We start from the raw sequence: 11,727 nt of genomic DNA on the forward strand, positions 1-11,727 counted from the left end.
TTTGTAAGTAAATTAAGTGTGTAGTCGTCCTAATAACAATATGCAAACATGCAAATGCAATATAATAAAAATTATGTTTAAGCATTAGCGGATGTGCTTTGTAGAATGACGATGATCGAATATCAAAGTAAGTTTTGTAACAAAATACATAATTTGTTTATACCGATCTCTCATCCGCCGTGTGGTTCCTGGCACCAATGAAAAATAGGACCTCTCCATCTCTTTCCCATGGATGTCGCAAGAGGCGAGTAAGAAATAGGTTTCAGCGTGGTCTGTCAGCCTTTCAAGGTTGTTGGCTCTGTCTACCCCGTCAGGAATGTAGACGTGATTATATGGATGGATGGACTATTTCTCATTAGAGCGTGTTCCTGGTTGCATCCTCAAGGGTATGGCTTGGGAGCCCGGGGTCCGCTACATTTTGTTTATACCAATATTAAATGTTTCTCAAAGCTTTCAACGCATACAAATACATTAAAACCTTATTCATGAATTTCTTCATTTTAATCTAATTAATATTGATTTTGAATGGGGTATGGTAATCATTATAAATCCTATGTCTCCATCGTTCTCATTAATTATATAATCTATATTTTGAAAAAATTGTGGGCTCTGTCTACCCCAAAAGAGATATAGGCGTGATTATACATAATTATGTATGTATATCCTATATAAATCGGTTGAATAGTTTATGCGATAAAAATATTTTCTATTCATAACAAACAATATTATCTATGATGACTTGCTTTAGGAAAGAATTAGGCTAATAAAGTTGGAATTCTTTTTGTATATTATGAGCTATCAACTTGCTACTATTTGAATCTCTATTCTATCATAACCCTTACAGTTAAATGTGACCTTTCAGTCTTTTTAAATCTGTTAGCTCTGTCTACCCCTGATTAATAACTAACATAGTTTACCCATTGTCAAAGACAACGACCAGGGTTGAAGACTTTTTTATGTTCAACCTACAATATCTAATACAAGAAGAACAGCATCCGATGACCTCCCCCTTAATCACCTCTTACAATGCCCGCAGGCAGATATTGGGTGGTGTTTTTCTACTCTGTCAGCACCACACGATTCCTGATATTTTAATATTATTCTTGTACAGCAAATTATGTAGTCATTGTATTCGAATGCAATGATGACCCTCGTGACATAGTGGTTAACAAGTCTGCCCGTAACTTGAGGTCTCGGGTTCGATCACAACTGAATTAAGATATACTTACATTTTTTTTTTTACATTTAAGTATCTGGATCTGGGATTTATAGATTCTGCTTACATTATGATTCGATTTTATCTTCAAACCAAATGTTGGAGATAAGTATTTTAAAAAATAAATTGATAGTTGACAATATTATCATCTTTACTTAGTACTCAAATTATAAAAATTAAAATATTAATACATGTATCGGTTTGAACTACGTATTTTTATTAAATGTAAACCTAACTTTTTTATCAAGTATTAAAAAATATATACCTTCACCGTTAGTTGTTAAGGTTCACATTAGTCTAAGATATTGATTATCAATAATTAAATTCAGAATCAACCTACGCTTGACCAATTTTTTTGATGAGCAAGTGATATTTTCTGTTTAAATAGTCGGGCAATGAAGAAAATTAAATTATTATTTGTGAGTGCTCCGGAACCGCTGCGCCAAAAGAACTGCTGTATAAATACTGCATATTTTTGATAAATTTCAAAAATGTTAGTAAGTATTAAATATGTATTTTCATCTTTGGTGCAATTTACATTTTTATTTTTCAGGTACTTAACAATGTATCAAAACTTAAAATTTTAATATCTTTTACAGGTCTGACTCAGAATTCGAAGCCTCGTCAGTGTTATCTGCTGTAGCTCCCTCAAAGAAAGCGAGCAAGAAAACGAGCCAGTGCAAAACCGTTGCTGCGAAGCAGACTCGAGACATATCGCCTTATCCAGAAATTGTTCATAGCTTGGCTGCTGGATCGAAGCGCAAAGCTACGTCACCACCACCTGATTTTACCTCAACGAACAGGTAAATAATATAACTCCTTTCTTTTTTTGTCGCAAAAACATCGATTTACATTTTGTTCATCATTACTTTATTAATTTATTTTCTTGATTAGGGAACAATGCTTATCTTCATGCAGAACGTATAGAAGCCGGTCAGGGCTTGTTAACTCAACACAATTTTTCCTATGTCTCTTACTTGCAAAAAAATAATTATTAAAATATATTAAAAAAATAAAAATATTTTTTATTTTTACAGAACAAAAAAGAACATTTTTAACATCCTCCAAGCAGAGGAAGCCGGTTGCAGCAAACCAAGGAATCGCGGTGGAGAAGTAACGTCAAGTTTCTCCAGCAAAGTTTCGACGGGGACCTCTCGACGTGCTTTGAAGACCGAGGGTGATTATTTTGTGGATCTTAAGGTCTACAAAACACAGGATTACGTGAACAACCCTGCTGATGCTCGTTATAAAAAGGCTCTTATAACGGTGAAGCTACAGTGTGATGAATCCACAAAGTCTTGGGAATCACTACAAGCCTTCCTAGGACGAGCTTGGAGTCTATTTGAGGAGGTAGAACCCGTGTACTATAGTCACAAGGTTAATTTTAAGTAATTCAAGTTTTATCAAAAAATCCTTTAACATGCCTTTTTGTACTGTGTGTAACTCATCTATACACAATAAATCATGGGTTGGTCATTTGAGAAGCAATTTAGATAAAAAGAATAATCATACTATAAAATATGATGATGGTATAGAAATGGTCAGCACTGAATTTCGAAATCGTATTTTAACTTACAAGATAATAGCGAATACTGAATCTCAATCATCCTCTTTAGATGTATTTTTTTTAATGAAATTCATGATAAATTAAAATCGCTTTTAGATAAATACCTGGGACAACACACGTGTGTGAAAGTGAATTTTGAATTATTTGGTACATTCGTACAATTCAAAGATAACTCGCAATCAGTTAAGTCATTTATTACCAAAAACAAAATATTATATTTTGATTATGATTTCAACAAACTGTATTTAGAGACAGTTTTGAAATTTAAAAAAAGTATTGAGGAATTCGAACATCGCGACAGTGGGTGGTCATTTTTAAACATTTTATATATGGAGGTCAATCTTAATAAATACCAACCTCTAGCCGGTTCCAGTTTTATAAGTTTACCTAAATCAATTCAATCTAAAAAAGCATGTTTAAATATTATAAAAAGGATCAGTATTGCTTTTTATGGTACGTGACAGCAGCTTTATATCCAACCAAGAAACGGCCTAACCGAACATCGTCATATCCGCATTTTTACGATCTTTTTGATACAAGCGGTATGTCATTTCCTGTTACTTTTCATGACATAAAATTTTTTTTAAAAAATAACTCAAATAGTAGGCTCTTTATACAAATCAGAAATGGATAGGAACAGAAATTTCAAAATTATTCATTTACTCTTTTTAGAAAATAAAAATTCCTCTCATTATTGTTTAATAAAAGACTGTTCTAGACTTTTTAGAAGTCAAATCACATCACATCACGGTAAGGTTTATTTTTGTGATTTTTGTTTACTAAATTTTGGGGCTTTAGAAGAAGTTGACACTCATCCATGTGGAGGTGTAGTGACCGTTTTGCCTGACAACGGGTCACTGATACAATTTAAAAATTATGAGCGTAAACAAAATATGCCCTTTTGTATTTATGCTGATTTTGAATCCATGCTCCAAACTAACGCTGACATAAGCTGCTCTTCTAATAACACTATGACTTTGAACAAACACATACCTATAGCGTTTGCATACCATATTGTTTGTTGTGACAATACTGACTATAATAGTTACGTATCATACCGCGGCCCAGATTGTGCTAGAAGGTTTGTAGAGTCTATTATCAAAGACGTAAAGAAAATATATGATATAGTTAACGAACCAGTCCCAATGATATTTACTGATGATGATGAAACGGAGTTTATCAAAGCAACTCGCTGCCATATTTGTAACAACTTTGTATTTTCGGACCGGGTACGCGACCATTGTCATGTTACCGGTCGCTACAGAGGACCTGCCCACCCACAATGCAATTTGCAATTTAAACGTCCTTCGTTTGTACCCATCTTTTTCCACAACCTAGCCGGTTATGACTGTCACTTATTCATTAAAGCTTTGGCTGAAGTTCCTGGTGACATAAAAATTATACCCAAAACTAAAGAAAAATATGTTTCATTCACCAAATTTGTACCGGTTTCAAATGATCAGTTTTATCAGCTTCGTTTTGTTGATTCATTTAAATTTCTAGCTACAAGTTTAAGTAAATTATCAGACACTTTGAAACCAGATGACTTTAAATACTTTAAAAATTTTTACCCCTGTGATGAGAAATTTCAGTTACTTACTCGTAAAGGTGTATATCCGTACGAGTACATGAGCTCATGGGAACGTTATCAAGAAAGTCAACTTCCCGTAAAAGAATTATTTTACAGTTCGCTGAATGACGAACATATCTCCGATGAGGATTACAGGCATACGAATTTAATTTGGTCAACCTTTAAAATTTCTGACCTAGGTTCATATACGGATCTCTATTTGAAAACTGATGTGCTATTACTATTAGATATTTTTGAAAATTTTCGTCGGACTTGCAAACAGTATTATCAGTTGGATCCAGCATTTTATTTGACCGCACCTAGTCTATCTTTTGATGCAATGTTGCTTAAAACAGGCGTTCAGTTAGAGCTTATTAATGATTTATCTATGATTCGAATGTTACAACAGGGCATTCGCGGCGGTGTGTGCCTATGTTCCCATAGACATGCTAAAGCAAACAATTCTTTCTTACCTGATTACAAACCCTTAGAGCCTACATCGTATATTACTTATATCGACTGCAACAATTTATATGGGTTCAGTATGTGTCAATATTTACCATTATCCAATTTTAGGTTTCTTAATCAAAATGAAATCAATACATTGGATATAATTCAAGTAGAAAATGATGCTGACTATGGGTTTATACTAGAGGTAGACCTAGTTTATCCTAAGCACTTGCATAATTTACATAATGATTTACCATTTTGTCCAGAAAAATGCATTCCACCTGGTGGTAAAAATCACAAACTCATTCCGAATTTATATGATAAATTTTATTATGTAATTCATTACATTCATTTAAAAACTTGTTTAAAACATGGACTGATTTTGAAAAAAATACATAGGGTAATAACATTTATTTAATTATTATTAATACGTATTTAAAACAATATATTGATTTGAATACTACTTTAAGACAAAAAAGTTCATCCGCTTTTGAACAAGATTTTTTAAAACTGTTGAACAATAGCGTTTTTGGAAAAACTTTAAAAAACAATGAGAAGCGAGTTAATGTGCACCTGGTTAATCAGTGGGATGATAATGAAAATCTTACTAAAAAAAGAAATTGTGCTCAAAAACTTATCGCACGTCGATATTTCCACAGTGCAACAGTTTTTTCTGATAGTTTAGTAGCTGTTCAATTAAACCCTGAAGAAATTATTTTGAACAAACCCATTTACATTGGTTTTACTGTTTTAGAACTTTCTAAAAGTCATATGTATGATTTTCATTACTCAGTTATACAACCCCATAAAAGTCATGTTAAGATGTGTTACACTGATACAGATAGTTTTATATATCATATACAAACAAATAACTTTTATTATGATTTAAAAAATACTTTTTACATTATTTTGATACTAGTAATTGTGAAAGTAATGAATATAGTTTACCAATTCAAAATAAAAAAGTTCCTGGTCTATTTAAACTTGAAATGGGGACTAAAGTTATAACCGAATTTGTTGGACTTCGATCGAAGTTATATTGTATTAAAACCACCAATAGCACAATAAAAAATGCAAAAGGAATTAAGAGAAACATTGTGCGTGATTTTAATGTATCGGATTATGAAAAATCTTTGCATGAAGGTAACGTAATTCGTAAAACAAATACATACATACATAAACTCACGCCTCTTTCCCGGAGGGGTAGGCAGAGACTACCTCTTTCCACTTGCCACGATCCCTGCATACTTCCTTTGCTTCATCCACATTCATAACTCTCTTCATGCAAGCTCGGCGGTTTCGGGCACTTTTGACCTGACCCTTCACCAGGACGTCCTTAATTTGATCAAGATATGTTCGTCTAGGTCTTCCCACCCCGACCTTTCCCTCCACACTCTCCTTGTATATCTGCTTAGTCAACCTGTTTTCATTCATCCTCTCCACATGACCGAACCATCTCAACATACCCTTTTCTATTCCTGTAACTACATCTTCTTTCACATCACAACATTCCCTTATCACGCTGTTCCTTATCCGGTCACTCAATTTCACACCCAACATACTCCTTAACGCTCTCATTTCCACTGCATTTATTCTGCTTTCGTGCTTCTTTTGCCATACCCAACTTTCACTCCCATACATTAATGTCGGGACCAACACGCCCCTGTGCACAGCCAGTCGAGCCTTTTTGGATAGTTTCTGACTGCTCATAAAGGCATGCAAAGCTCCATTCACCATGTTCCCCGCGTTCACTCTCCTTTCAATATCACTATCACACTTGCCATCTGATGTAAACTTTGATCCTAGATATACAAACTCTTTCACTTGCTCAACTTTTTCTCCTCCAATCAAAATATTACATGCTGTCATTTCTTTCTCCATTTCAAAAACCAGTGTTTTAGTTTTACTTACGTTCACTTTCATTCCTTTCTCTTTCAAAGCTTCATGCATACAGTTTACCATCTCCTGTAACTCCTCCGCTGATGACGCCAGTATAACCTGATCGTCGGCATAGAGCAGACATTTGACGAGTAACTCATTCATCTTTAATCCACTTTCAGACTCTTTCAAATCTGTCAAACAACTATCCATAAATAGGTTGAACAGCCACGGTGACGCAACACATCCCTGCCTAACGCCTTTCTCAATCTCAGTGTGAACAAAACAAATATTTTATTTAAATCAATTAAACATGAATTATTTACATGTGCCGTAAATAAAATTGCTTTATCAGCAGATGATGATAAGAGAGCCGTATCAAAGAATAAGATTTCGACTAAAGCATGGGGGCACACAAGTATATTTTATTGTTAACAGGTTTTGAAAATGGATACTTGTTTGTTAAATTTAAATGTTTTAAAAAAACATACATATTTGTAACATATTTCATATTTTGTTTATATTCTAAGTCAGAAAATGTCTGTATTGTTTGTAAATATGTAGGAAAAAGAATAAAATGGGTATAATAAAATAATAAATTGTTTTATTAGTTCATATTTTTAAAATAAAAAGTTTTATAAAGAAACTTATGACGAAAGAATACTATGAACATGCTCACAAGGGATAAATTACATAAATTGAGCCCTACAGTAAGTTGTAAACTTGAGTCGCAAAATACTAACTCAGCAGTACTATATTTTGTTAATTCATGTATGGAAAACCATACTCGGGACAAACTGAAAAAACAGATCGTTTTACATCTTGACCCGGTCGGGGATCGAACCCGAGGTCTCCGTGTCTCAGTTCAGCTTGATAACCGCTGAGCCACGGAGCTCGTCAAACCGCTGTGTGGACGAAGCGTTCTGTGCATGTATTTTTTGTTCATTGTAATAAATTTTATTGATATACCTTGGTATCTAATAGGCTATTTGACTGTATTAAAAATATACATTTCTTTTATGTCATCAGTCTTAATATTATTTTTTTGGAGCGATTTGTAATAACGCGAGATAAAAATATTGCATTATTTTAACAAAATCCGTCTCAGAAAATTAGGTTTTTTATGCAGCTGTCACGTGACTAAAAACGAACGTGATTGGCTATTTCTATTATGACGTCAATTATCCATAAACAGACTGTGGATCGTACCGTTCCTTAGTGTTCGCTATTATTATTCAAGATTTAATAAGTGTTTGATCGCTCAGGATTACTCAGATAACATAGGTATTTAATAATGGAAACCAATTCCGCGAAAGCTGACAGTCGAAACCTACCAAAAGTGGACGCAACAATGGTTGGCGTCTTCTTCAAAGACAATCCAGATTTCTATGCTGCCGAACTGAGGAATGTGAAAACATCAATGTAAGTATATCTTGGTAACCACTGATCTTAGATCATGATCTGAAACCACTTCATGCGATTATTCAAATCCATCGGCATAGAAAAAAACAGTTTCGTAGGAGATTTTATTGTTGTATTAGTGCATTGAGGCACTGCACAACATTTATAGGAACTCATTTTAATAATTTTCACACATATGACGTGGCACAAGTTAAATAAAACGAGAGAAAATCAAAACTTTTCGAAACACCAACAAGCTTTGTATGATATTTACACGAAATTTACGTCACTGCATGCCATGGCCGCCATATTGCTAAAAGTCGCGTTTTGGCGGCATATTTGAATATTTCATTTTCTTTTTCGATTTTTTTAATAAAATAGCTGTAATAAAGGCAGAAAAGTATTTTTGTAGGGCTCCTTATAAACAAATTAATACCCTAAGATAGTTTTTAGAACTTTGTCAAATAGCCTATTACAATATGAATGAACGTGTTCTAACGTGAATAGTAATTTGAACGACTATGACACAAAACATTTTAGCAAGGACAAAATCGCGCCGCGCATGCATTTTTATTTTGCAGTGCGCAAACTGTATGTGACATGTATCACTTTTGTACGATCAAGCGCATAGTCCACACCACAGGACGTTGCTTCCAATAAATTTAAGTATTTAAAAACTAAAACAATGGTAAGTTGCTTTATATATTTAATTGTGTCTTATAGATATAAGATTGATTTAATGTTATTCTAAATTTATGTTTTTTTACAGACGCCGCAATACGTAGATGATGTGACTGCGAATTCAGATAATGAAACATTTATTCCCGATTCTTTTGAACATGCTCAACGTCTATCAGATGGATTGACTGAGGAATTAATTAAAATACAAGCTTTCGAAAAATCAAAAGCAAAGGCGCGTGAACAGAAGGTACCAAAAAAATTCTTTCTTTATTATTAATTTAAAATCAAATATTGGTACTCAAACCAGGAAAATGGTGTGCGATGGGACGGGGTTCTGTCTCGATCGTATAGATTGGAGTGCGGGGTACGGCAGGGGGGCTTAACCTCACCCACGCTCTTTAATCTGTATATAAACGAGATGATAGACATGCTTAGCAGTGCAAGTGTCGGTTGTCACATAGATGACGTGTGCGTCAATAACATCAGTTACGCGGACGACGTGGCGCTGCTGAGTGCGTCTGTCTGTGGGCTGCGAAAGTTGGTCGCAACTTGCGAAGCGTATGCCCTCTCACATGGCTTGATATACAATGTTAAAAAGAATCAAGTCATGGTCTTTGGGGACGGGAGGAAACAATATGACAACATTCCACCAGTACTTCTCAATAGCACTGAACTACAGAGAGTTTATAAATTCAAATATCTAGGTCATATGTTGACTCCCGACCTCAGGGATGATGAAGACATTCAGAGGGAGCGGAGGGCGTTGTCAGTCAGAGCGAACATGCTTGCCCGCAGATTTGCGCGCTGCACGAGGGAAGTCAAAGTCACCCTGTTTAAAGCTTACTGCTCTACTTTTTATACGTGTGCACTGTGGGCAAGATATACTCAAAAATCTTACAACGCCCTTCGTGTTCAATACAACAATGCGTTCAGGATGCTGATGGGGCTGCCTCGCTTCTGTAGCGCATCAGGGATGTTCGCAGATGCACGTCTAGACTGCTTTTACGCAATTATGAGGAAGAGATGTGCGTCCTTGGTGCGCAGGGTGCGGGAGAGCAACAACGGCATCCTGCGCATAGTGGCGAGCAGGCTGGATGGCCCATTTGTCAACCATTGCTGCACTATTGCCGGGGGGATGGTGCAGAAATGGGCTGAACAATAAAATTATATTAATGACATTTATGAACTTTATTAATATAATTTTATGAATTTTATTACTGTAATTTTATAAATTTAATTAATTACTATTAGTACTAACATAGCTTTAAGTTTACTAACATATTATGAGTCCTGGTTACTTAAATAAATACTATTTCATTCATTCATTCATTCATTTAAATAAGATGGTATAAACCACACAGATTGAGCTAGCCCCATAGTTAGTGGTAAACTTGTGTCGCAGGATTAGTACCAACGATACTATAATTTTTAATAAATCCCACCCAGGTCAATCTAATAAACACTATTTTTCCATGTTAGCCTGGTCGGGGATCAAACCCGTTTTATTAGAATTATTGTTATGTGTATTTTTATTTTTTGTTACAGACGACAGGACGCGATATTGCTATCTTTCCAGATAGTGAAACATTAATACCAGAGTCATTTCAATGTCCTCGAGATTCGTTTGGATTCTCCGAAGAACTTTTCAAGATACAGAGTCGTCCCACCGAACAATCAAAATTAAGTACTCATAAACGGAAAATGAAGTTAAAGGGGGGTCGCAATAAGGTAGATTTTTCCAAAAAGATTGTTAAATCACATGTTCCCCATCAATCGTTTGTGATAAAAAGTGCTCCCCACAAAGGTCTTAGACTGATCAAGATTCAAGTGCGACTTAGAGTGTAATCAATTAATAAGTGACTGTCTTCAGGACGATAGGGTCTTATTGAGCTCTCAATATGTGGTAAAAGATGTTGGTGATGAAATTATGGACCAGACTGAAAAAATTATTAGTAATATTTCAAAAAAAAATTGTAACTATAGTTATACCAATTGGTTTTAAAATTATATATAAATGTATGTCAATAAATGTAATTTCCTTTATCAGTTTTCATGTCATTGTGTTATTTTTTACAGATTTGTGTTATTTGCCTAGTATCAATAAACGTAAAATTTAAAAGATATGTGCCTTTATTTTATAGTTTAATTAGGAACCATAACCTAAATAAATAAAAAGAACACAGTATATTTTATTCAGTAAAATATTTTTATACATACATACATACATACATAAAATCACGCCTCTTTCCCGGAGGGGTAGGCAGAGACTACCTCTTTCCACTTGCCACGATCTCTGCATACTTCTTTCGCTTCGTCCACATTCATAACTCTCTTCATACAAGCTCGGCGGTTTCGGGTACTTTTGACCTGACCCTTTACCAGGACGTCCTTAATTTGATCAAGATACGTTCGTCTAGGTCTTCCCACTCCGACCTTTCCCTCCACACTCTCCTTGTATATCTGCTTAGTCAACCTGCTTTCATTCATCCTCTCCACATGACCGAACCATCTTAACATACCCTTTTCTATTCCTGTAACTACATCTTCTTTCACATCACAACATTCCCTTATCACGCTGTTCCTTATCCTGTCACTCAATTTCACACCCATCATACTCCTTAACGCTCTCATTTCCACTGCATTTATTCTGCTTTCATGCTTCTTTTGCCATACCCAACTTTCACTCCCATACATTAATGTCGGGACCAACACGCCCCTGTGCACAGCCAGTCGAGCCTTTTTGGATAGTTTCTGACTGCTCATAAAGGCATGCAAAGCTCCATTCACCATGTTCCCCGCGTTCACTCTCCTTTCAATATCACTATCATACTTGCCATCTGATGTAAACTTTGATCCTAGATATACAAACTCTTTCACTTGCTCCACTTTTTCTCCTCCAATCAAAATATTACATGCTGTCATTTCTTTCTCCATTTCAAAAACCAGTGTTTTAGTTTTACTTAC

General features: G+C 34.9%; 1 protein-coding gene across 1 annotated transcript; it reads left to right on the top strand.

The window, feature by feature from the left end:
* The first annotated feature begins 9,181 nt into the window (after positions 1–9,181).
* On the top strand, positions 9,182–9,925 carry LOC132904214 (uncharacterized). The gene has a single exon (XM_060954132.1). The coding sequence runs from the start codon at positions 9,182–9,184 to the stop codon at positions 9,923–9,925; it is 744 nt and encodes a 247-aa protein (XP_060810115.1).
* The last annotated feature ends 1,802 nt before the right edge of the window (positions 9,926–11,727 follow it).

This window comes from Amyelois transitella, chromosome W (assembly GCF_032362555.1).
Source record: "Amyelois transitella isolate CPQ chromosome W, ilAmyTran1.1, whole genome shotgun sequence".
Lineage (NCBI taxonomy): Eukaryota > Metazoa > Arthropoda > Insecta > Lepidoptera > Pyralidae > Amyelois > Amyelois transitella.